At 36.1% G+C, this 26,563-nt stretch overlaps 1 protein-coding gene and 1 long non-coding RNA gene across 12 annotated transcripts in view; one reads left to right on the top strand and one right to left on the bottom strand.

Annotated features, from left to right (window-relative positions):
• cadpsb (Ca2+-dependent activator protein for secretion b) overlaps positions 1–26,563 on the top strand; it is a 94,509-nt gene that overhangs the window by 55,167 nt on the left and 12,779 nt on the right. Inside the window, exons 7-23 of one of the 11 annotated variants that reach the window (XM_077198175.1) lie at positions 792–903; positions 2,919–3,058; positions 3,755–3,821; positions 4,020–4,128; positions 4,496–4,708; positions 12,269–12,405; positions 12,560–12,747; positions 13,107–13,211; positions 14,100–14,201; positions 14,968–15,031; positions 15,259–15,382; positions 18,256–18,288; positions 20,423–20,529; positions 21,043–21,072; positions 24,657–24,813; positions 24,939–25,080; positions 26,086–26,247. In XM_077198175.1, the coding sequence (XP_077054290.1) occupies positions 792–903; positions 2,919–3,058; positions 3,755–3,821; positions 4,020–4,128; positions 4,496–4,708; positions 12,269–12,405; positions 12,560–12,747; positions 13,107–13,211; positions 14,100–14,201; positions 14,968–15,031; positions 15,259–15,382; positions 18,256–18,288; positions 20,423–20,529; positions 21,043–21,072; positions 24,657–24,813; positions 24,939–25,080; positions 26,086–26,247 (1,992 nt within the window). Of the gene's footprint in view, positions 1–791; positions 904–2,918; positions 3,059–3,754; positions 3,822–4,019; positions 4,129–4,495; positions 4,709–12,268; positions 12,406–12,559; positions 12,748–13,106; positions 13,212–14,099; positions 14,202–14,967; positions 15,032–15,258; positions 15,383–17,352; positions 17,422–18,255; positions 18,289–20,422; positions 20,530–21,042; positions 21,073–24,656; positions 24,814–24,938; positions 25,081–26,085; positions 26,248–26,563 lie in introns of all 11 variants that reach the window. The other 10 variants (XM_077198184.1, XM_077198178.1, XM_077198177.1 and 7 more) reach the window with 10 other exon arrangements.
• LOC143706359 (uncharacterized) lies at positions 947–24,816 on the bottom strand. The gene is made up of 3 exons (XR_013192972.1): positions 24,678–24,816; positions 23,607–23,662; positions 947–1,081 (listed from the first exon to the last, which is right to left on the bottom strand). It is a non-coding gene; the product is annotated as an uncharacterized LOC143706359 (long non-coding RNA).

Here is a 26,563-nt window from a genome sequence, read left to right as displayed (position 1 = left end):
TCAATAACTGGACTTATAAGGGGAACTGTGTGTAAATCAAATCAAAATTAACTTAAAACATTAAATGTATCTGTAAGATCTGTAAGTCAGCCAGTTTTAGCAAAAACGAACAGATTAGACTTTAAAAAACAACTGCAAAGAGAACTTTGCCTCAGGTCTGAATCCATTGGATTCAGATAATGAATGGGTTGAGAAAGAGTAAATAATGGTGGACTGTGAATGTGAACTCTCAAAATCTTCTTTAGGTTTTTCATTTATTTATTATTTTCCAAATGTCAAACTTGTCTGTTGTCAGGGAGAATCTCGTACCAGTAATCACCAGAGAATATCCTCGGTTGAATCCCTTATGCAGAAAACGTCCGATGATACTCTTTACCCACTGGTCTGTCTCTCATGCACTTGACATTCAGTATTAGATTTTTACGACCTTATCAAATGATTTGTTGGCAAACTATTTCATCAGCCCTGCCGTGTAGCCGAATAGGACTGCAGAGATTGTTTTCCTCGCTGATCAAAGTAATACAATGAAAACAAGGGTTGCGAGATGTCTCTGTGCTCAGCAGTTACGCAGTGATAAAGTAATAAAGAGTGGCCGAGTGTCAAGGAGATCTATTACACCTGGAGAACGCCATAAATTCCAGAGCCCCTGGAAGTATAACCCTTGGTGGCTGTACTTTTTGTGTTTTTCTGTGTGTTTTGTGTGTGTGAGATGGATAAAAATGAGTGTATATAGTAAATAGAAGACTACCATCAAAGACATGAATGGTGTTTTTGTGTATGTGTGTTCTCAGTTGGGGAACCCAAGGAGACTTCACCACCACACACCCTCTACCAGCGGTCAAAGTGAAGCTCTTCACCGAGAGCACAGGGGTTCTGGCCCTGGAGGACAAGGAGCTGGGCCGGGTAACACTCAATCCTTCTTTTCTTTCTGGTGGCTTTGGACATCTGTCATTCTGTTTTGTTTTTTTGGAATTTGTTTGAGGCTGTTATGGTGGAGTTGTAGCAGTGATGTCTTTGTAATCCTCCTTTTGCTTCATTCTCCTGCTGATTGATGCCTGTGAATCTCCAGTCTTGAAAATCCCTGTTAAAGAAACGAGAAGTTTGGCTTTTAAAGTTGAATCTCTGCTCTGTTTCTACAGTAAATATTTGTTTTTCTTACAGAGGTTATATTCTCAAAGAACGAAACAGGCTTCCTGAGTTAGAATTTGAATTGAATTAACCATGCCCCTCCGGATGTTGAATTGTTTTAATAAAACAAATAATTAACCAAATGACAACTGATTTTGGCTAATTATGCCTGTTTATGGCATAATAAGAACAAAACTGTCAAAAGAATTAAACAATGGCATCACAACTCTTAAAACTAACCCTAACACTTTATATAAAATATTGAGTAAATTATAGCATTCTGGGAAATGGCATGCTTTTCTACATACAATTAATACACTGAACAAAGTTCAAGAATTTTGAACTCAAAGATCTAAGACTTTTTCTATGTACACAAAAGGCCTATTTCTCTCAAATATTGTTCACAAATCTGTCTAAATCTGTGTTAGTGAGCACTTTTCCTTTGGCAAGATAACCCATCCACCTCACATGTGTGGCATATCAAGATGCTGATTAGACAGCAAGATTATTGCACAGGTGTGCCTTAGGCTGGCCACAATAAAAGGCCACTCTAAAATGTGCAGTTTTATGACACCGCACAATGCCACAGATGTCGCAAGTTTTGAATTTTGTACATAGAAAAGTCTTAGATCTTTGAGTTCAGTTCATGAAATATGGGGGCAAAAATAAAAGTGTTGCGTTTATAATTTTGTTCAGTGTAATAAAAAGCTATGTTATTAAACATAATAGAAACATTTACTACAGTTAGAAAATTTGAGTCAGTAATATTGTTTTTATATTTATATTAATATTAAATTTATCAAAATTGACAGTAAAGTAAAAAAAGACATTAATAATGTTAAAAAGAATTTCTATTCAGAGTAATGGCTGCTGAAAATTCAGCTTTGCTGTCACAGACATAAATTATTAATTAATTCTCACACTTTAAAATATATTTAAAAAGAAAAAAGGGTATTTTAAATTATAATGTTATTTCACAATATTACTGTTTTTATGTATTTTTCATCAAATCAATGCGGCCTTGGTGAGCATTTTTTTTTTATTAGAATTTTAATTGCAATTGGCCTTTATGTTAATATAACCTTAATAAGAAATCATGAATTGGAATTTAAAAAGCATTCTACATTCAACATTGCTCAGGGGTCATCTAATTATGATTGGATGTTTGGTACATGGTTGACAAATGTGTCTTCATCAAGACTGAGGTAGGCAGGCATCTCTAAGCATTCAACTCTAGCTTAGAAATAGATTGAGCCAACTTATCAGAGAGAGAGCAAATAAAAAAGCACAGGAGAGAATAGAGAGAAACTGGCTCTTCTCTGATAAGGTGCCAAGAGAAGAGCTGCACATCCCAACTCTCAGTGCACAGAGGCATGAGCCAAAATTAATTGAATGTTGAGAATTTCACTAAAAGCGCTGACTGGCAAAGTAATATGTAATTATCAGCTCACACCCAGACTCAGGGATATTTTCCCACACAACCTGTTTATCCGTTTACTGAATGCTTCATGTGTGAAAATCTCTTAGCTTTTCTAGGGCAGACACTGGCTATAGGATTACATGTTAAAGGGATAGTTCACCCAAAAATGAAAGTTCTGTCAATCTATCCTGAAAGAAGGTCATATGGGTTCGGAAAGACTTTTGCGTAAGTAAATAATGACAGAAATTTCATTTTGGGTGTGCTGTTTTTAATGGTGATAGCTTTGTCTCTCAGTCAGTTGTTGCTCAGTCTGGTTTGAATTGTGATCATATGGACTAATAATCATTGTTCTCTAATGTTGAATGATTAGGTGGTTCTTCACCCAACTCCAAACAGCCCAAAGCAGGCAGAACTCCACAAGATGGCTGTGACCAAGGCTTGCCCTGATCAAGATCTGAAGATCAAACTTGCCGTCCGCATGGACAAGCCTCAGAACATGAAGGCTTGTGGGTAAGGGCTTTTGTGGGCACAGAAATACTTCTCTGTAAAAGTCTTCTGTTCATATGGAAATTACATTTTAAAACAGTATAATCCACACATATCATCTTTTGTTTCATGGTTAAATGAAAAATTATGTACACCTCTGTCAAAAGTTTGGGGTCGGTAAGATTTTTTTTAAATGTTTTCGAAAGAAGTGTGTTATGCTCACCAAGGCTGCATATATTTGATCAAAAATACAGTAAACCAGTAATATTGTGACATCATTGAAATTTTAAATAACTGTTTTCTATTTTACTTTATTTTAAAATATAATCTATTTATTTGATGATAAAGCTGGATTTTAAACAGTGTTGCTTAATCCTTCAGAAATCATTGTAATATACTGATTTATTATCACAGTTGAAAACAGTCATTCTGCTTAATGTTTCTGTGGAAACTAATACTTTTGTCAGGATTCTTTAATGAACAGAAAGTTCAAAAGAGCAGCATTTATTTGAAACTAGAAATCTTTTTATTATAAATAAATTATTTTATAAATATCTTTAATGTATTTTTTGATCAATTTAATGCATCCTTGTTGAATAAAAGTAATCATTTCTTTTTCATTTTTTTAAACATTTTTATTGATCACACACTTTTGAACGGTGGTGTATGAGTTAAATTAATAAAGGAAAGTACTGATGAAGCCTGTGATTATTCCATCAGGTATTTATGGGCTGTTGGCAAAAATGTTTGGAAACGCTGGAAAAAGCGCTTCTTTGTCCTGGTCCAGGTATATCTTTTTATATACATAAACATTTTGAGTGAAGAATACTATAGTTTGACTTCTTTATTCCATGTGACGTGTGTTTATTGTTTTCAGTGTTTTGATGAACCATGTACAATTTTAGGTACTGCATATGACATTGATTTAACCTGAGAACCAAGAATGCCAAGTGTTTTAATACTATTTGTTTCTCTACTGCTATAGGTAAGTCAGTATACGTTTGCCATGTGCAGCTATCGAGAGAAGAAGTCAGAACCGCAGGAGCTGCTGCAGTTAGATGGCTATACCGTGGACTACACTGACCCACAGCCAGGTAAATCTCTCACAGTCACAGATTACTCTTATGTACCACTCCTTTATGGAACTATTATCACTTTCTGATTGTCAAAACGTTAGTTTCCATTGTTACTGTAATAAACTACATCTTTGTTAACTCCGCTGAGACACCTGTGTGCACTTAAGGGGAACTGACTTCATACATCCAACTTGGGTGCAATTGCTTAAAAGGAATCGCAAAAAGCCTTAGAAAAGTGAAGCCAATTCTGAGAAAGAGTCTAGAATAATTTCTTTCCAGATGCCATTTGAAATTTTGTTTATAATGCAGCAAAAGGGCATTTTTTAGTGTATCCCTCAATGTCTACCTGAATTTGACTTCTTTTTTTTTTTTTCTTTGTGTGCAGGTCTGGATGGAGGCAGGGCTTTTTTCAATGCAGTAAAGGAGGGTGACACTGTGATCTTTGCCAGTGATGATGAGCAGGACCGCATCCTATGGGTGCAGGCCATGTATCGAGCTACTGGCCAATCACACAAACCCGTCCCGCCCACCCAGGTCCAGAAACTGAATTCTAAGAGTGGAGCTGCGGCACAGATGGACGCCCCCATCTCTCAGTTCTGTAAGTAAACATACCAGTCCGAAGACAAAAATTGACTGAAGCTGAGATGGCGAATAAATTAAATACATAGCAAGGCTTATTAATCACCATCTTTTATAAACCGCTCTGTTATTTAGGTTAGCGCCCCATGCCCTCAACTACTTACAACTACTTACTGACAGTGACATTGTTCCCATGACAACATGTCACAAAGTGGATAATAATTAATAAATGAATTCAGGTTGTTGTCAGGTTGAGTTAGTAACTCATAATATCATAGTGATGTCACCTTGCACTCTCAGCACACTGCACAAGTAGCAGGAAAAGGTAAGAGCGAGTGTGTATAGTGGAGCAATGTGTTTATTTCAATGTCCATGTCTTCGTTTCTGCCCCCACACACTCCTGATTAGCTTTAACATCTGCGTGTAAGAATTTTCAGCCAATTTTCAATAGTTTAAATGATTTAAATTGGTCAGTTTAAAATAGGCCTTTCTTTTTTCTATAAAGATATTATCAACCAAAAAATGAAAATGATGACACCTTTTACTCATCCTCATGTTGTAAAAAAAAAAAAACTCTTTCTTCTGCAGAACACATTCATTTTAGTCATTTTTTCACATAAAGCTATTATATAGCTTCAGAAGATTTGGAAATTAAGCTTGAACCCTGTTGAATTGCATGCAAAAATGTATATTTTGTCTTTTGTTTTCCACGGAAGAAGGAACGTTCTAGGGGTTTGGAATGACATGAGAATCAGTAAATAATGACATAATTATCATTTTTGGGTGTACTGTCCCTTTAAGTCGTAAATGGAACCTTTTGTTGCATTGTGATTCTGCCACAAATGTTCTTACCAACATTTGAAACACCTGTGATAGTTTAAAAAAAACAACTTCACACTAATATCAAGTCACTTTGAAGCATCTAAATAATAATAGATCCTGCTATTCAGAACCTTGTCTTTTGGTGTGCATCTACTTCAGCATCTGTCCATAGCAATGTCTTATATCACAAAATGTCTCTTAACAGAATTTATTCACTGTTAAAACAAGTTCAATAAAATATAGCTCAAGGTTTAACCTCATACAAAATCTAAAGGTAAAGGTCCTGTGTTGTTCTTCCATTGATTTATTTGTCTTGTTTGTGAATGTTTCTTGTGGTCAGATGATTCCCTCACAAGTTCAGATGCCATTCAATTTTCTCACTATAAGACAGACCCTCTCCCCTCTGAAACATTATTACACTGTGTAAATGTTTCATCCTCCACCTTAACACACCCCAGGTGGTCTTGAATGGCACAGAGTAGTGGAATATAACATGCTGTACACACACTCACGAGCAAACATTCCTTTGCTGCAGAAGGTTTTCACAGATTCTGGAATACTATGAAGGTTCTGGCAACAGTTTATATATATACATAAATATATTAAATGAATTACTCTGATTGCATACAGAGTACTTGTATCGTAATAACATACAATGATTAAGGTAATATCAAAAGGGAAATGGATACCCCGTAGAGTTTTGGGAACACTTTACAATAAGGTTCACTTTGTTAAATACAAAGTTCTGTCATGAAACTCTAGATGGCGCTGGCTAATAGGTCCTTTAACTTAACCTGCTCGTAATCACATCATATCTACAGTATATGGCACAGCGGATTGGTTCCTGCTGTATTGGTCGCCAATGAGCTTGCATGCTCAACCTTCAAATACTTGTGTAGCATTTGCCTTAGCAGTGCAGTACGCTTTTAGAAAGGCTAACTTTATTTGCTCAACTTCCAACAACACTTTTTCCAAGGCTGATGTTTTCATTTACCTATGGCCATGTGTGTTTCAAGCACAAATTATTAGTAGTTTAAACGTGCTAATAGCCTTTATATAGTTCTGTTGTGTTCGTTTTATGTTTGTTCTGAGAATAGAAATTACTTTCTTTCCTCACCGGAATTCTTCAACAACTTCTAAAAACAACATTCGGAGTCAATACTAAAATAACATTCTATGTGTGCCGGTGAATTAACATTAGTGCGCCACCCTCAGACTGAATAACATAAAAGACACTAGACCTCTGCCAAAAGTGTGTCTGGGTGTTCAGCGATTAGAATACAAAGCTTACACAATGTTTCTCATAAACTAGCAGCACTACCTAAATTTACGGTCAGGAGCCCCTACTGGTGGCTGGATTTATTCTCTAAGCCGTTTATTTGCTCATTTGTTTTTACCTGATTCAGTACCTTCATAGAATCAATTTAGAAACTGATACTGGCATCAAATACACATTTGACCAACATTCAAATATACTGTATGTCTGAAGGTAAGTGTATTTGCCAGTACAGTGTTAGTATATGTTTATGTGATCTAGTTGAGTCTGATCTAGATTGTATCCTGTTGAGAATCCTGTCAAAATCAGCTGCAGCAGAGAACAACGTTATACACCGAAATATAGTCCTTTCTTTCTTTCTTTCTTTCTTTCTTTCTTTCTTTCTTTCTTTCTTTCTTTCTTTCTTTCTTTCTTTCTTTCTTTCTTTCTTTCTTTCTTTCTTTCTTTCTTTCTTTCTTTCTTTCTTTCTTTCTTTCTTTCTTTCTTAATGTCTTTTCTTTCTTTCTTTCTTTCTTTCTTTCTTTCTTTCTTTCTTTTTTCTTTCACTACTCGATCTGTCCACCCACCAGTTCAAACTGCACTATCATGTCGGTACAGGTTGTTGTATTTTACGTTGTGTTTTTTCTTCGTTCATGCTTTGCTTGTACCCTTCTTTAGTCCTGCAGCTGTAGTGGAGTCAGGGTTTTCGTGTCTGCTTTTTCCTTCAGCCTTGTTGCTAGTCTTTATGTTATTCTGGTTTGTCCCTTCTTACCCTGCTGTCTTCTAGCTGGACTCAAGGGTAAGTGCTAACCTGTTAGCTAGCACCAGTCAGATAATCATAAAACCATTATCTGACCTATGCAACGTGCTCTCTTTATCCTTTTTCTCTCGTTCTTTTTCTCCTCCTTTCAAATCTCACTCCTCATGCTTAAGACCTAAGTAGATTATTTTACTTTTCCGTTGATGATGGCTAAAACTATAAACTTCCATTATTCTTGCCAGTTTAGGTTGCATGTAAATTAGTGCGTTTGTACTTATTATTTAGCTAAGTTAATATGGTTTATGATTTATTTGCATAATTGCCTTCTCTACATAAACATCACTAGCATCACAAGACCCCTCAGAGTAAATTAAAATATGGGGTTTGACTTCTTTTGGGGGCATTTCATTCTAAAAATGTGATTTCTAAACTTATGGGACAATTCTGAGAATGTTTGGGATGACTGACTAAGTTAAATTTGGCCATTCCTAAGTTTGACCATCAATTCTGTCTACAGTAACAGCAGCAGTGAAGCACTGTACATGTTTGACCACTTGGACTTTACTCTCGAGGGTTCAGTTGCCTTTTAACTGATTTCTTTATTTTTGAACTTGAGCTTTACAAGAGTTGGCAAATATGTAAGTGGAGTATTCTGAATGCTAATGTGAAGGAGCAGGCACTGCCGTCCCTCCTCACCAAGAAATACTCCTAATTATCTTTCGTCCAGAGGAAATGGGCCTCTTTGAAGTAGTCCCTAAACCCAATGTAGAACTTAGCAAAGATATAGTTCATTATTTGCACCTGTGTGTGTTTGCCCTTATACTGCTTGAGTAGGTGAGCATTTTGATGTCATGTTATCCATTCAGATGCTGATGGAAAGACAAGTTCATGTTCTTCCTTTTTGATTATTCTCCTTTTTTTTTTTTACAGAGAATGAATTACTTACTTTTTAGACTTTGTTGGCTTCCTGTTAAAGCCGTATATCTGCACTAGAACAGTAATGCTAGCCTGTTGGCACGCCACTGAAGTGGCTTGCTTGTCAGTGTGCTCAGCAACCCTTATGAAAACACTAATTTTTCAGTATTCCAGTATTGTCAACTTGCAAATGATAAGAGAAAAATGCGGAATGCTAAAAGATAGGCAAGCGGAAAATGTTACTCCAGTTTTTTTTGTTTTTTTTCCTCTTCCTTTTTCTTGCATGACATTGGAAAGCACAGTGGAGTGTCTCACTGTGTTCCTGCATGTAAAAAGACATCCATTTTCAATTAAATATCATATATAACCATTAAAAAAGCATCTGGAGTTATTTTATAGTAATAAAATATTATTATTAACAGGGTAGGAAATGGTTCCTAGTTTATTAGTATCCCCATAAGTCCTAGTCTTATTTAAATGCTGCACAGCGTTTTTTGCACAAGCCGATTTAAAACTGTGCAATGTGGAAGTACATTATTTTAATTAATGTATAATTATGAAATATAAAAATGCAAATGAATAAGGCACATCCTTAATCCTGTAGGTTTACCCTGTAATTTGGACACTTTTGCTTATTTCTTCCCTTTAATTCCACGGTTAGTATAGCTCATATAGTCTGTTATGCATTTTTACACTTCCTTTTTCTAATTTCTTTATTATCCTGAGTTGCTCAGTTATAAGGCTTCTTTGCCATTCATTCTGATGTTGAACTTTTCTCAGTTTGTCCGTTATCTATCCTATTTCATTACCTCGCTGAGTTCTTCATTCCTACAATCCCGTGTCTTTTCCTGTGCCTTTATTCTTTCTCTTTTTTTTGTCCTCTCTTTTAGTTTAGTCTACGTCTCTATAATTGTAGCAATGCTTTACTTAGCCAAAGGATAACATAACTTTATCCAAGTTCCTCTAATTAAGCAGATCTGGATAGTATTTATTTGTTTTTGCACTTTATTTTTAGCCATATGTATTCACATATTCACATGGTTATTGTTGTTATCTAGACACACGCCCTAATCATTGGTGTAACACGATGCACATTCTTTCCTCACATTTTCTCTCATTGGGTTTGGGTTATCACTGCACAGATTTAGATTCTATTATTCTGTTGCTAATAAAGTAAGTCATCATGGGGTCAGTTTCTTTTTTAGGAATAACTTACCTTTTCTTTTACTACTTTCTCAAGCATGTGCATAGAACTTAACGTAGACTGTTTAGCTGATTTTGGTTACATTTAGCCTATAACATAAAGCATATTAAAGAACCCATGAAATAAAAAACAAATATGGGTTTTTGTGCCATGTCTATTAGCATTGAGGACATCTACACTACCAAAAGTTTGTGGTCATTGAGGTTTTATTAATTTGCTTAAAAAAATATTTAAGATATAAATACGTTTATTCAGAAATTATGCATTAAATGGATCAAAAGTGACAGTGAAGGCATTTTTAGATAAATGTTGTTCTTTTGAACTTTCTATTCATCAAAGAATCCTGAATTCTTTTTTATCATGGTTTCCACAAAAATAGTAAGCAGCGCAACTGTTTTCAATATTAATAATAATAATAATAAGTGTTTCTTGAGCAGCAAATCAGCATATTAGAAGGATTTCTGAAGGATCATGTGACACTGAAGACTGGAGTAATGATTCTGAAAATTCACCTTTGCGTCACAGGAATAAATTACATTTTAAAATATATTAAATTAGAAAATAGTTATTTTAAATTGTAATTTTTCACAGTGTTACTGTGAGAGCTGTTTTTTGATCAAATAAATGCAGCTTTGGTAAGCACAAGTACGGAAGAGGATTAGGGCCAAGCAATAATAAAAAAATAAAACCATTTCGAGATTAAAGTCATTATAATGTGAAATTAAATTCGTTAAATTTCGAGAATTTATCTCGAAATACAATCTTGAGAATGAACTCATTACATCTCGAGAATAAAGTCGGTGTGTTTCGAGAAAAAAAGTCGAAATGAAATGTAGAGAATAACACATTCGATCAGTGTTCATTGCATAGCCTATACTGATTGAGGACATGGCAGAGTTGGATCACTTAGTCAAGCTATATTTTAGACTTTCTTTCAGCAACAAAGAAATACTATCAATTTTAGCTAATTATGACAGAATAATAACTGTCACACTGGACACCAGTAATTACTGGACACCCTCCTATGCCAGTAACTGTTTTTATAAAGTAAGTGGCTATTACTTTAGGATCGTTGTTGGTTATGTACGCCTCTATCCACAGAATGTAACGACTGTAATCTATACAGCCATTAATGGCAATGCCGTACGGTTTTAATTCATCATAGCTGTCCATATATGGACATATCTGGCATGTATGCCAGAGTGCATTTGGGCCAGCGCAAGTGTACTGGCTTCTTCTCAAGCATCTCCTTAGTCGAAATTCCACACCTTGAGGATCAACAATTTTAATAATGCGTCTTATGGTATCCTGGGAAACCACGAAACGAGTACATCGCGCAAATTGGACTGATTTTTTCTTCTAAAAAGAGCTAGCCGCTTGCAAATTCTCTTTAAAGTTCGTATGCTAATTATTATTCTGTCATAATTAGCTAAAGTTGATAGAATTTCTTTGTTACTGAAAGAAAGTCTAAAATAAAGCTAGACTAAGTGATCCAACTCTGCCATGTCCTCTATCAGTATAGGCTATGCAATGAACACTGATCGAATGCATTATTCCCTACATTTCATTTTGACTTTTTTTCTCGAAACACAACGCCTTTATTCTCGAAATTTAATGAGTCTATTCTCACCATTATTTCAACTTTTTTTTCGAAATTTAACAAGTTTTTTTCTCGAAACACAACTACTTTATTCTCGAAATGTAATGAGTTTATTCTCAAGATTGTATTTCGATTTTTTTTCTCGAAATTTAATGAGTTTATTCTCAAGATTGTATTTCGAGTTAATTTCTCGAAATGTAACGAGTTTAATTTCGCAATATAATGACTTTAATCTCAAGATGGTTTTATTTTTTTATTATAGCTTGGCCCTAATCCTCTTCCGTACATAAGAGACTTTAAAAAAAAAATCACTTTTAACAGTATTTTTTTCTTTTAAAGGAAACCAGCAAAAATATTCATGACTCATGCTGACCCACACATATTTTTGTCTAATCAATTAAATCAGAAACTGTGCTTGTCAGACCATTTCATGGGGTCTTTAAATATTATCTTAGAGACTTAGTTGATGCTGTTGTACTATTAAATTACATTAGAAAATACCTGGTTAGTTAATTAATATATATCAAAAACAGCAAACCTATCTCCCCTAATTTCTTTTTTCGCCATTTTTACAAGCACACAATCCATCTTCTCTCTTAAAATGAGTGACATTAATCAATTGCGAATGGCAGAATCTATTGTATTCATGTGAAAGAAACTACATTTGGAATTACGCCACTTCCTCAAGGCCATCGGTGGCCTTTTATTTACAAAAGTTTTTGATTGATAGAACAGGAAGAGACCAGGCCCTGATCAGCTCATGCATGCGCGTCCAGAATGAATGTGAGCTGAGAGTTATCCCTCAGTTCCACATTTGCTAGGTCCGATTGAACTCTGCTTGACTTTTGCTGCAAGTTGACAATGTGAAAGCTCAATGTCCTTGATTTGCCATAGAGGGCTCATTCTAGGTGTTTAGTTTTTTTGTGGTGAGAGGAGAACAAATCATTCTCCTTGCTGTTTGCTAATTTCCTCTTCCTTGAACCCACCCCCTCTCCCTTCCTCTCCCATGATTGGCTGGAATAGATGCTGACAGAGCACAGAAGCACGGCATGGATGAGTTTATCTCAGCTAACCCATGTAGCTTTGATCATGCCTCGTTGTTCGAGATGGTGCAGAGGCTCACATTGGACCACAGGCTAAATGACAACTTTGCATGTCTGGTAAGTGTTTGTGTTTTTAAAATAAATAAATAAATGCTGACCTAAATGCAAAGCAACTAAATTCAATATGGTTTCCACAGAATGTTAAGGAGCACAGCTGTTTTCAGCAGTCATAATAAAAAGAAATGTTTCCTTTCAAACATTTTTATTGTAGGGATGGTTTAGCCCAGGTCAGGTGTTTGTTCTGGATGAGTACTGCGCTCGGAACGGGGTGAGAGGATGCCATAGACATCTGTGTTATCTTGGCGACCTACTGGAGAGGGCAGATGCAGGGCACATGATTGACCCGACGCTGTTGCACTACAGCTTCGCGTTTTGTGCCTCCCATGTTCACGGTAACAGGTACAGGCTTGCGTAATGATACACTGCGCTATTGTGATGTTAGATGTCGGGAGAGATACGATCATGGAAGCAGGGTGAACGAGAGTACAGAACCAAGGGCGCTTTGCAAGTCACCAGCATATTTTTTATTTTTTCTTTAGCGTTTATTATATTTTGCCCTGTGAATGTTCTTTATAATTTTGCCGAATTTTGTTTGATTTGTTGTGTCTTTTGTTCTCAATCATTTTTCATTCCTTTTCCACTTTCCAAAGCTCAGCAGTATTCTTTCAGCCACTACACTTCTTCCATTCTCCTTTTTTTGTTGTTACTTTAATTTCCAAATCTCATTGTGTTGCTCATTCATTACATGTTCCTGATAGTCAGAGGGGGTCTGAGTTACAGGGGGCTGGCTCAATGTCAGGAGGGAAAAAGGATTCTAAAAAAAAGAGGAAATGTAAAACACAGCTGGCCCCTGAGAGCGCAAGGTAAGAGGGCTTATCAAGGATATATTCATATCAGCATCATATTTTATATTGTGCAATAGCAGCAAATGTATCTCACACAGGGTGACATTGCTTTTACAGCTTAGGATATCTTAAAAGTATACTGTAGCTCACCCCAAAATATTTTTGTTTAATCTCATAATCTTTTTCATTTAAAAACAAAAAACAAAACTATAAACCTTAACATACATTTTTTGGGTGAACTCTTTCTTTAAAGTCATCATGATATTTCATAATGTGACATATTTATCTTAACAATAAGACCAAGATCCTCCATTAAGAAAATATTTAGAATTTTGATTTCATTGAATTCATGCCTTTGAAGCCTGTATGCACTTTTACAGCACATTTAGTTCAGCTTTCTCTTCCCACTGACTTGTTGAAAGTATGTTTATTATTGTGCTGCAGCTATGTGTGTATTAAATATATTTTAATGAAATATGGTGCCCAATTGGAGTTTTGTGACATCAATAGCTGTACATTTTAAAAATGGGTTGGAAAGAATGTCCCCCATGTGTATCACAACAGGGTCCCATCTGCTGGGTACAAATACATTTAGAGCCAGTGTATTAGATTTAAGAAAGCCAGACATTGCCTCTGGTTTGATGTTCTTTCTGGGCTCAGTGTGCCAGGCCTGTATTTTATTGTTACAAGTGTGATATAGAGCATACTGAAATGTTAATGTGGTTTGATAAGCTTTCACTGAAAATATACACGGCTTTATAAAGCAATTATGTAGTATCATAATTAGTTGTAATAATAAATCAGTTCAAGACTTTCTTGTGATTTTTATTACTTTCGTCTTGGCTCAAAATTGATTTTTCTTCCTAATCAATTTGCAAATAATGGCATGTTTTGCTTGTAAAATAGGCCTGATGGTCTTGGAACAGTAACGGTGGAAGAAAAAGAACGCTTTGAGGAAATCAAAGAACGATTACGTGTCCTTCTTGAGAATCAGATAACAAACTTTAGGTGAGTATGTAGATGTAAGACATTTATTGAACATTTCACACCCTGTACTATAGCAATAAGACTGTGTACACCAGTGGTTCTCTTGGTTTTGTTTCAAGTCACATCTTTTTTATTGAACATCGAGTACAATCCAACATGTCATTACATTTTTAGTGTACAAAAGTTGACAAAAATGTCCTTTAAAATCATACACTAAAAATTATATCACCTCTGGCAGCGTAGTCCCAACAATATGCAAATTATTAGGCAAAGCAGGGAAATTGACAATTTTGTAAACACACACACAACAGCAGAGGTGATTTATCAGCTTAATGCATGGAACAAATGTTGGACCAAATATTGTATTAGGCTGAACATGAGAGGTGCACAGCCATTAAGTGCATAAACATGTCAATTTATATAAACAGTTATTTCAGCATCAGAGCTCAAATTATAGACTGTGCAAATCAAACAAGACACTTGCATGTGGTTTCATTTTTCTCAGTGCGTCTTTTACCTTGTACAGTTTCATTTGTGGTTTTCAGCATTTGACGTCAGCCACAAAAGATATAGGAAGCATTTTCTTTAAAAGAGTTGCATTGTATTATTCACATTTTAGCATTGTTTTTATCCCCTTGCTGTCCATAACCCATTTTTGGTTCTCGTACCACCAGTCAAGAACTGCTGATGTACACCGTTCTGGGGGGTTTTCTCGACATTGCATCCAAAAATATGTGTATTGTATATAGGATTTTCTACAGACACAAAGCAATTTTTGTTGTTGTAGGTATTGCTTTCCGTTTGGTCGCCCTGAGGGAGCATTGAAAGCCACTCTGTCTTTGCTGGAGAGGGTAATGACAACATTGCTTATATTGATTCAGAGTAGCAGCAGTAGAAGGAAAAGAGAAGCAATTGATGGTATTTTGTTCAGTACCGCCTGCCTCTGTTTACTTGTTCTGCCATGCATCATTATTTCAAATAAATAAATAAAAGTTTTAAAAAAGTATGACTCATTCATACCAGGACAACAACATTTATTTCACTAGATAAAAAAATTGGGATTTGTGTTTTTTTACAGGTGCTTATGAAGGACATTGTGACCCCAGTGCCGCAGGAGGAAGTCAAGGCTGTGATTCGTAAATGCTTAGAGCAAGCAGCTCAAATTAACTACCAGCGCATCACTGAATACGCCAGAGTGGAAGGTGACTAGCATTACGCTTTTCTTTCACAGCATTATGATTTTAAAGCACTTAACCATATGATGATTTGAACCCGAAGGGAACTTTTGTGCTTTTAACTTTTTTTTTAACTCCGTTTCCATTCATTTGAATCAATTTAATGCATAAACTGGGGTCCATATTTGAATAATGTGCTTTGAATAAATCATCTGTTCTTCTACTTTCAGTTTGTGAGAGGAAAAGGAATTTAGGTTTGGTTAATTACGATTTTGTCTAAATTGTAGATGAATTTTGATGGTTTGCAGTTAAGTATATACATGGGATTTCTTGATTTTTTTTTTATAATTTAACAAAAAAAATATAAAATGAATTCCCATTTTTATTTTATTTAATTTAATTATTTAATTTTATTTAATTTGACACCAGAGCACATTCTTGAATTATGCAGCATCTGTCTTGTTTGAAATAATATACTTGTTTCTTCTACGGTCAATTACTGCTTTTGTTTCTTTCTCTGTTTTCAAGAAAAGTTTCAATGTCTTCTTGTCCATTCTCCTTTTGTGGACTTGTGTGTAAAAAATGCATTCAAATCCACACAAAGAAGAGCTTCTGACTATTTCCTATGCGTTGCGATAACATAGAAGATTGGAAATTGGACATTTTTCAGATGCTCTCCACACATTCTCTTTTCTATTATTATGGCTGAGATAAGGATGATAAACGACATCAGGGTAGAGAAATGGTTACAGAGGAGGAAAAAGGAACAATGAAAATGAGTCGGTGAACAGAAAGGAATGCAGGAATGGGGAATAATCTTGCGGTGAAATAAATTAAGTATGTGGGAAGGAGCGGTTGAATGGTGGAAGAGTCCATTAGAGGAAAACAGGTTGAGGGAAAGAGCAATGAGATGAAGAGGGAAGCATCCACATGAAACAATGCCAGGCTGGGCAACAAGTGTGAAAGAGGATTAAAAAGAAGCAAATGATGGGAAATAGCGATGGGTTTCTGTTTGTAGAGGAGTAGAAGGCATTGAGAGCTGGTTTTGAGGAGGATGTTTGTGTTTAGATGTTTGAAGATATTTTTAAAGCATCGCTCTGAATGAATGCTCAAATGATTGGTTCTGTCGCTTATTTCGAACAAGGTGACAAACCAATGATACGAATGCCACAAATGGCTGAAAGTCTTTTAGAACACAGTATCAGTTTACAATTTTGTCTCTCTAATGGGCCTTGACTGCTTGTTCCCTGATTAAATAAAGTGACACAGTTTGCTTAGTATAACCCAAATATGAATCTGTCATCAATTACTCACCCTCGTGTCAATCGAAATGCATATGGTTTTCTTTTCTTTAGTGGAACACATAGGAGATATTTCACTCACTGTCTGCTGCCCTTTTCCTTACAACAAAAGTGTCTGAAAAGTAGTATAAAATCAGTCAAATTTTGAAATCCATGGAAAAAAGAAGATTAAGTTTCAAGTAAAAGAGTTTTAATTTAGGTGAACATTACACTACTGTTTGCGGTCAGTAAGATTTTTAAACAATTTTGAAAGAAGTCTCTTCTGCTCATCAATGCTGCATTTATTTTACAACATGTATGTCTTCAGTGTCACATGATCCTTATTTGAAATATAATTTTTTGAAACAAAATAAAAGTCTTTACTGTCACCTTTGATCTATTTAAAGCATCCTTTCTAAATAAAAGAACAAAAAAATAAAAAAAATCTTACTTGCCCCAAACTTTTGAACAGTAGTTTTCCACATCTACTTTATTCTTCATTTTAAGTGTCTCTAAGTGAGAATTCAAGGATGATTGTGGTTTAAGGGTTTTAACCATAAACTCATGTTGTATTATCCAACATTTTCCAAAAACAGATTTTATTCTTTTATAATGAGAACTTCCCTTAACACAAGACATCCCTTCACCATAACCGACCCTTGACCCCCTTTCCTCTGACCCCAAACTCTTGCATGCCGGAATCCTCTTTTTCTTTAGGAAAAAAGAGGGAAATGTATGATCATCCTGTCTACTCCTTGGCAACACAAGTTATGGATTTAACCATCCGTGAGTAACAACTCCTCACCCCTCATTCTTTACCTCTCTTCCATCAAATCAACCCTCCATCCTTCTCTGAACTTTTCAGTTTTTCCATTTTCATACAGATGACAGACACTGAGTAGAGAACGATACGTAATGTTCAGATTCCAATTTCTTTGGCAGAGATGTTCCAACTTCCATCTGTTTGTAATACGACATGACTGATGCATCCGTTCTGCTTCCTCGTGTTCATTTTTGGTTGAAGCTCCTGTTTGTGACTTGAATGCATTTTTACTTTGCTCGCTATTTTACTTTGTCTGAGTGTATATCGTTACTGTGGTGTGGTAGGTGGTTTCACTGGGGGGTTCCAGACACATCAACAGTTGACTGAGCTACCGGGAGAGCAGGAGTTAGTACACGTGTATGAGCTATAACTTACGTGTTCCAACATCACAAGTTTGTCTTGTTCGTGATTACTACAGCTGTGTGCAATTTGTCATGCAACCGAACAATGGCTATTGTCTCTTTGTTCAGTATGTCCTTCAGTTGCTACTGTGCTATGTGTTTTTGTTCTTGACGTTCCAGGGTAAATATCTACATGTGTGTTTATTTGCCTTTTTATTATTTTTATTATTCTATATCAAATATATACTAATTCTCTGGAGAGCAACCAAGGGTGAAATGACCAGGGATGCTGCAGTGACTTTGGGCTTAACCATGCCACCTTGAGGAATAATTATTTTCCCTCCAGTTCTCCCTTCTCTCTCTCCCTTATTTCTCCTTCTCCTTATGTTGCTCTGACTCCCTTTTTCTTTCTTTCTTTTTCTCTCTCTCTCTCTCGCTCTCTCTCTCTCTCTCAAGTTGAGAAAACTCTAAAGGATCAGAAGGATCCAGGTGAAGCTATGTTTGACGTCATCCCCTGTCCCCTTCAACACATCCTGGCACATGCACATGACACAATTACAGAGAACTTTTTTTAGTCTGAAAGTCCTGTATTCACCATGACACAAGGTCCACTCTTGTGCAATTCTTTTTTTGTGAAGATAGTATTCTTCTGTTCTATCAATATATGCACAAAATTTGGGTAAAAACTTATTTTGTGTTATATTATGTCTTTAGAAATTGAAACGGAGCCTCTGAGCTCTACACAGTCTGTCTAATGGTGTTACATTATGCAGACTTACAAGAAGTAATTCTATCTTTCACAAATATTTCAGTGGCAGTTTTTTCAATGTGATAAAATGTGAGTGGAGAACGATTTGCAAATGCTTCTGTCTAAAGCACTGGGAATAAGATAATTGAAGTATATCTGAATCTTGACATCAATGGATTTTCTAAATAAATGGTTCTCAACTAATTTTGCTTCAGAACTTAGATGTTTCATTGGGCACCAAGTGCTAAACCTACACCATATCAAAATGTTTTTCATGTAAAAGTAAAACAAAAAATAGATTTTTATTAATATTACTCCATTACTTAACTTAATAATACTGTATTTATTTTATTTTTTGTTAGGTTGAAGCTATGCCACATGCTTTGTCTAATTTTGCTACATTCTATCCACTGACAGATTAATTTCCTCTAAAGTTTGATTTTACGCACTACATTTGACATCAGCAACAAAATGGAATGCCAGTTTGTTGCATTTAGCTTTGTGTTTTGTTTTGTCAGAACGGACTTGCAAACTGTATTTGAGTCAAAACTCACCAGTTGAGAACTAATCTTCTAAATCACCATCCATTTAAGAGATATTTCGCTTCTTTAATTCCCAGTCCTGGTTTTAGAAATTTGACATTTTGGACACATTGAAAATAGATAAAGTATGAAATTTGGATAATGGTAATCATAGATTATCATTAGATCCATTGTCATTACTTTATCATGTTGTGTTGATGACATCATGGCCTTAGGAAGAGTTAGAATGAGCTTCTATCAGATATTAATGGTTCAGAGTGTAGTACATTTCAGTACAGTGCCCCACAACTCCATTAATAACCCACAAATTTAACAGACCAATAAACCATTGGCATAAAAGTGAACATTTCACACTCTAGACACCAAGATTAAAGAGTCAGACAAGATGATAAATAAGTAATGTCCTTCATGTCTGAAGTAGCATTTCAGTCAATAAATGAAAGATTTTTTTTCTCCTTCAGTGGAGACCTCAGCATTGCTGAGTTGGTCGGTATTTTACTTTATTTATTTAGCCTTTTTTCTTTCTTTTGGTTTTCTGTCTTATTCATTTCATCTTGTTCAGAAAAAAGTTGATTATATGTTAAAATCAGAAACACTATTGTGTGTCCTGATTTCCTCATTTCATCAAAGTGTTGCATTTGTCTGACAATCTGGTCTACTCTTTCTCTCATGTGTTGGCCTTAAATGAGAAGTCCTACTAATTAAAAGTAATATACCGAGATAGATTAAAAATACAGTATAAGGATTAAATGTATATAGCCTACAGTGGGGTATAAACATCTGGGTTCAAATCCTGAATTAAAGTTTTAGGCTTTAGGAAATGTTATGATGTGAAATAAATAAGGTTTAGTAATGTTTCTGCATTTCTTCTGCACGATTCTGAAATTTGTGAGTGACATTGACCAATTTTGTACAAATTTAAGGGTCAGATGTTTTTGCTCCATTGAAGATGCAAAAGATAATTACTAAGACATTTTATGTTTTTCATTAAAATTATGATGTTGATAATATTTGTGATGACAAAATAAAATTTAAATCCGAAAAAGAAAAAATAGAACCCCTTGTGGTCTCAAGACTTTTGAACTCAAAGATTACAAATAACCGATTTACAGGAGCATTCTAGTGTCTCAGACATCAGTTAGGCATCTTTTCTTGAAGTGTTATGAGTGTCATCAACAGTGTTGTCATTTCTGCATGCTCAGTTAGGTATGTATGACCATAGCTTCTTTAGACTGCATTTTAGTGCTCATGACATCACAGATTCATAGAATAAATATATTAATCAACCAATGTAATATTAACCATTCCTCTTCTCCCCATCATTCTGCTCCAGAGAATGTAGCTAACCTAGCTACGCCTGCTAAAAAACTGGAGCATGCCATCCGCCTAGCGGAGTTAGTCATTGAGGTTCTACATCAGAACCAGGACCACCACGCAGAGGTGAGTCTGGACTCGCTCTCTCTTTCCCTTACGTTCGCTCTCTTTTTTCTTTATCTAGTACAAAATAAGGTTGATTTAAAGTGCCAGTGGCTTCTCTCTTATAACAAAAAAGGCAGCAGTGCAGTTTGCACAGTGCAGTTTGTATTAGTGTAAATTAGTAAACAACAAGAGTTCACTCTCCCGTGAGATCCAGGTCTCTAAACCACTTTCCCTGGATCTATACTCTAAAGAAAGCCTCAGAATACAGATTGTTTCTGTGTTCTAAATGTTAGACAGATTCCTTTGGAATGCCTATGAAAAAGAAAATCTGAGGAAAACCGAAGATGCATTATAAATAGTGAGCCAAGTAATGGTTTCAGTCGTAATTATAATAATTGGCCTGTTTTAACAGTTACTACTCTAAGAACAAATGCATTTTTGGCATTATTCCGAGATGCAATTTTAAGTATTAGCTAATCCATGGTCTTCCTGAGATTTATAGATTTACTGTATCTTTCTGAATATGCTTAACAGGCTGCGGTCACAAGTACAGGAGACCAGTCGGTACAGTATCATGTTTCTTTTTTTCTTAAGTTGTCATCACATAGTGTACCTTTTCCCTCAAGCATGTCGATTCACGCAGTTAAGGGCATTTCTGTTATGTCTGGGTGGATGGGGCAAGACGATGCTTAAAGAACATGATGGAATTGACATAAAGTGTTTAGCTTTGGTCTCTTGGATTTCTGGGAAATGAAATATCTCACCCCCCTAATCCCCCCCCCCCCCCCACACACACACATATACTGATCAAAATGCACAAATGAGCAAAATATATGAGTTTAAGCACTTTTTCTTGAAGACATTATGATAGAACCATCTGTAAATCATTCTGTTAATATTTGTGAAACTACTATGCTAGAACTTCGTTGCTGCCCAACTGGTGGTATCATACTATATAACTATTTAAAGGCCATTTCAACTTTAAGTAAAAATATCCCCCAATTGTGACAATTTAAATCTCACCATTGCGACTTTGCTTCTCATTATTGCATTATTTGTCACAACGTGTCTTCAAATCTTGCAGTTGTGACTTTTTGTCCAAAAGTTTTGGAAGAAAATTGTTTATAATCAACACTTTGCACATACATCACTCTCTACATGTTCATGTTTTTCCTCACCATTCACTCCATGGTGTTGTTGCAGGGAAAAGAGGTATGTGGCTAAAATGAATGCAATGAAAAAAGTCCTTTACTGGCTTATGCATGAGCTATGAAGAGTTCCCTTCCCCTGTAATGTCCCATTCCTCACAACATGAGGGAATGTATTGCCGCGTCCAACATGGGTTGTCTTAATTCCTCAGCATTGTGCCTGTCAAGTCTCCCTTTAAACTTTTTGAAAGGCTTGCGTAGATCCCCCCCCCCCCCCCCCCCCCCGGCAAGGTCAATGCTCAATGGTTACTTTGCTTCCAGGGGGGAATGTTTATATTTACGCAACCGAAATACTATGTGCCACCTTAACCTTTCCCAATTAGACGTGTTCCCTTCTGCTAGTGGACTTGAACTAGAGGTCTTCTCAGGTCCTACCAAACCTGAATCAATTCTTTCAATTCTTTCCTGAACCTGACGTGCATAAATTAATTTACAAAAAAAGAAAAACTCGCCCGAAACAGACCCTATCAAATTTGACACCGACCATACCTTTTTAGACTATTTTCCTCTGTTACCCCAATGTAACAGAGGCAGTAACGTCTACACATGCCTGCAGCCCAGCATGCCAGTGGCAAGTGGTTACTTTTTCTACCTGGCTTGAAACGTTTAAATCAGAGACGACAAAATAAGAAACACCACAGCAGGTGTAGATTTGAAAGTATTACCATCTTCCGACCTTATTTGTAGATAAACATTAATTCTCAGATTTATTTAAGTTATTTACATTGTTATATACAGTATATATAACACATATTGACATATATATATATATATACATGTCAATATGTGTTATATATACTCAATGTATATATATATATATTTGTTTTAAATAATATATTGATAAACGCATGAAACAAATAATGGAAAGTTGGCCATTTTTTAAACAAACGTGGGTCATCTTGGGTCCATTCTGAAAAAGCATTTATTTCGGCTACTACTATCTGATGTGACCCATGTCCCAGGCACTCGTCAAAGTTTTGGACCCAAACCTGCTCTGGTTCATGTCGGAAATCGTGTTATATGATTGAAGTGGATCCGTGAAGACCTCTAACTTGGACTTAACAATCCCTCGAAATGACCAAATCAATGTCATAACATAGCCCTCTTCCCAGGACCACTCTTGCTGATTTTAATTTACAGTAAAGTTTTTGCATTCAATCAGTATGTTAATGTTAACACCTATCCAGCGCTCCCAGATTAGCAAGAAGGGCCTTGGGGAAGGATTCATGGGTTGCTTGGATTTGGTGTCTCTTGTCGCTCTTTACCACAATTTACTTGTCTGTCTGGTTAAGCTCAGCTATATGCATTGCCCTGCTCCACTAGCAATTGCTATATTAAGTGCTAACATTATGAACCAAGTAGCTTTTTCAAGAGTTAAATATGAAGCATGCAGGTAAGTGCTATGGTAAGTCTGGTGTTAGAGCTTGCTATCCCTTTGTAGCAGAGCGGATTTGGGGGAAAAGGTTTTGGGGCTCATTGAAGCTGTGCGTTTAGAGGGCTAAAAAAGGAGGTAGCATGCAACCAAAGGGAAGGATTAAGCCTCTGATCAGATCCATGAATGGGTTTATCACTGGTCGGTTGTTTTAATTAGAAGAAAAGTGTTTTATGCCAAGACTGCAAGTAAGCTTGATTGATCTAAGAAACTCCTGCTCAATACCCCACTACAGGCCCAATATTTATGGTCACTTTAAGAAATTAAAGAAGAAATATTCATCAGACCATATGCTTTGCCAAGTAAAGAAGCCTGCTGCTTGCAGTCTTTGGCGTATCAGGGACGGCAATGTTGCATGATCGCAAGACACATCCCCATCCCAACGGTAGGGATGCAGTGATGTGAACGGTTGAACTACATCTTCCATTTAGAGGGCAAAAGCATGCAGGAATCTTTACCTCACTTGCATGAGAACTGCACCTCCTCTGGCATCTTGACTCCACTGGGAATTGACCTGATAGGAAAAATGGAATGACCTCAGGTCACAAATATACAAACATTTGCAACACAAGATTTAAGGTGTATCGTCATTTTTTAGATTTCAATGACAGACCCGCTTATTAACAGAGTTTTAGTTTAGTTTAAATATTTTATATTAATAATACTTATTTTAAAGGTGCTCTAAGCGATGTCACGCGTTTTTTTTTAGGCCAAAACATTTTTTGTCACTTACAGCAAACATCTCCTCACTATCCGCTAGCTGCCTGTCCCCTGAACACACTGTAAAAAAACACGGTCTCTGCAGACACCACAGTCTCCACAAACGGCAACAAAAAAAACTGGGCTAACCCGCACCACGAAACATAACAAACTGTTCCAACCAATAACCGACAATAAGGATTTGGGGGGTTAGTGCGCGGATGAGGAGGAGGGAGGGTCTAGCTAGCCTCCGTTTTGTTTGACAATACTTTAAACGTCAACAAGAAGTGACATTACCAACATCGCTTAGAGCACCTTTAATTAACATGGTTACTTTAGAGGGCCACATAATTCTTGAGAAATGCAATTTTATATAGAAGATTCATAAATTTCTTATGGTGAAATGTTTTTCAAAATATTTAGACTGTCTTGAAAGCTATGTAGTAGAATTTTCTGTTTTGCAAATTTATAAATGGTTTAATGAAAGTCCAGTTTTAAAGTCCATAATGCTTAACTTTTTACCTGAACCCTTTAGCCTTGTAAACTGGTTACTTGAATGCCTTATCTATTTAATAAACATTATGACCATGACATGAACCCCTCAGACCAAAACTCTTACTTCAACCTTATGGCTCAAATGAAGGGCCATTAATTTACAAATAGATTCACAAAGTGAACTTGTGAAAAATCATATGGCAGACCCTTAACCAGTTTACAATCTTTTTCTTGCCTGAGATTACGTTATACACTTGCTATTTCTAAATTTCTGCTTCTTTCTCCATTCTTTCTTCCTTTACTGGACTATCAAGGCCTTTGCATGGTGGTCAGACCTGATGGTGGAGCACGCTGAGAACTTCCTGTCGCTCTACGCTGTTGAAATGGATGCGGCTCTTGAGATCCAGTCTCCTGAGAGCTGGGACAGTTTCCCACTCTTTCAACTTCTAAATGACTTCCTCCGTACTGATTGTAAGCACTTCTTCCATCACTTGGTTAAGAGTTCTGAAAGTAAAAGTGTTATAACTCTGGATAAAATAGCTATTTTAATGTAAAAGTTGGGTATGTTGCTCTCAAAATTGTCATTGTTTTTACAGATCACCTGTGTAATGGAAAGTTTCACAAACATCTGCAGGACTTGTACGCCCCTCTTGTGGTGCGATATGTGGATCTTATGGAGTCCTCCATCGCTCAGTCCATTCACAGGGGTTTTGAGCGGGAGTCATGGGAGCCTGTAAAGTAAGACACCACTTTCTCAACAATGTGCGGTGACCGGGAGCCAGGGCCTTTTAGGACAAAACCATCACCAAATTTTTTTAAAATCAAATATACATGAGATAGCAGGTGCAGGCATATCCTCATCCTTTGACTGATATTGTTCTCTGAAAAATCTATACAGTTAATTGAATGAAACCCTTTAGTATCCAGTTAGATTTTCTCAGGTAAAATCTACAACCAGTTTGTTTACGCCATCGGAACCATTATAATTTCAATTTTCTAAGTAGAGTGACCTTAACCATGCCTTACATGAGAAAGCTGCCAAACATTAGAGGATGTTCACCAAGTCCACAATCTATCAGTCTTCAGTCAGTGTCTCGCCAGTTTCCATCTTTTTTTTTTTTTGTGAACTAACCCTCATATTGTGCGCTTTAAACAAAATGCTTTTTATCTCCTAATCAATTGTTCTGTCATGCTTGCTTTTGGTTTGCATGATCATTTTAATAATTTTGAACCAGATCCCAACGAACAGATAACAATATTTAGATGACCTGCTATCTTTAGAAAAGATACAGCCTACTAAAATATTCCTAGCCTAACACAATACTCTTCTGTCAATTAAGCTGATGCCCCTTGAGAAATATGTCAGTATGGTTTTCTTCATTTGTTTGCTGTCTGTTTTTATGTGTAAATCCCGATCACCCTCCTCTAATCTATCAAGCTGCTGTTTGTTCTTGCTGTGGAAAAATTCTGCTTTTACTTCTTTTTTATACAAGTGTGCTGTTTTGTCTGTATTATTGACCACAAGTTTCTTTCTACTCAGGTCTTCTGTTTAAATGTGCTGTAGATTCTCTCCTTACATTTAATGACCAGTTTTATGTGTCTGCTCTTTATGTGTAAAGATGGTCTTTTCCATTTCTCAGTTTCTATTTTTTTGTATTGTATGTCTTACATTGCATTATTTGCAGCATTCCACACTGCCACTGTTATGGATTTTTTTGTTTCTTTTTTTGTCTGTTTCTGCAGGAGTTTAACAAGTAATCTGCCCAATGTGAATCTACCAAATGTGAACCTTCAAATTCCCAAAGTACCAAATCTTCCCGTGCCAGTAGCAGGACTATCTGTTAACCTTCCACAAATGCCTAGCTTTTCCACTCCGTCCTGGATGGCTGCTATTTATGACTCTGAGTGTGTATTCAATGCATTTACCTGAGATCTGATGCATTCAAAAGTCTTCTTGGCATGAAAATGTTTTGAGTGGCTTTAGTTAACTTATCTGCAGTTAAGCATTATTGCATTGCAAGCTATTTGCTACATTTGTCAATGGTTAAATGACATTCGGATTATGGCTATATACAAGATAACTACAAGTCAAGATGACTTGCCTCTAGAATCATTCTCATGTCAAGTAGCCTGCAAAGGGTTCCAGACAGGCTAATGTGATTTTGTTATTTGAAATGAGAACTGAAAAGCTCTTCATTTTCCTCAATGTGCATGCCATTGA

The sequence above is a fragment of the Siphateles boraxobius genome, unplaced genomic scaffold (genome assembly GCF_051911475.1).
Source record: "Siphateles boraxobius isolate OS27281-9 unplaced genomic scaffold, OSU_SipBor_1 41, whole genome shotgun sequence".
Classification (NCBI taxonomy): Eukaryota; Metazoa; Chordata; class Actinopteri; order Cypriniformes; family Leuciscidae; genus Siphateles; species Siphateles boraxobius.
Note: the sequence above shows the minus strand (reverse complement) of the source record. Positions and strands in the feature narration are given on the sequence as shown.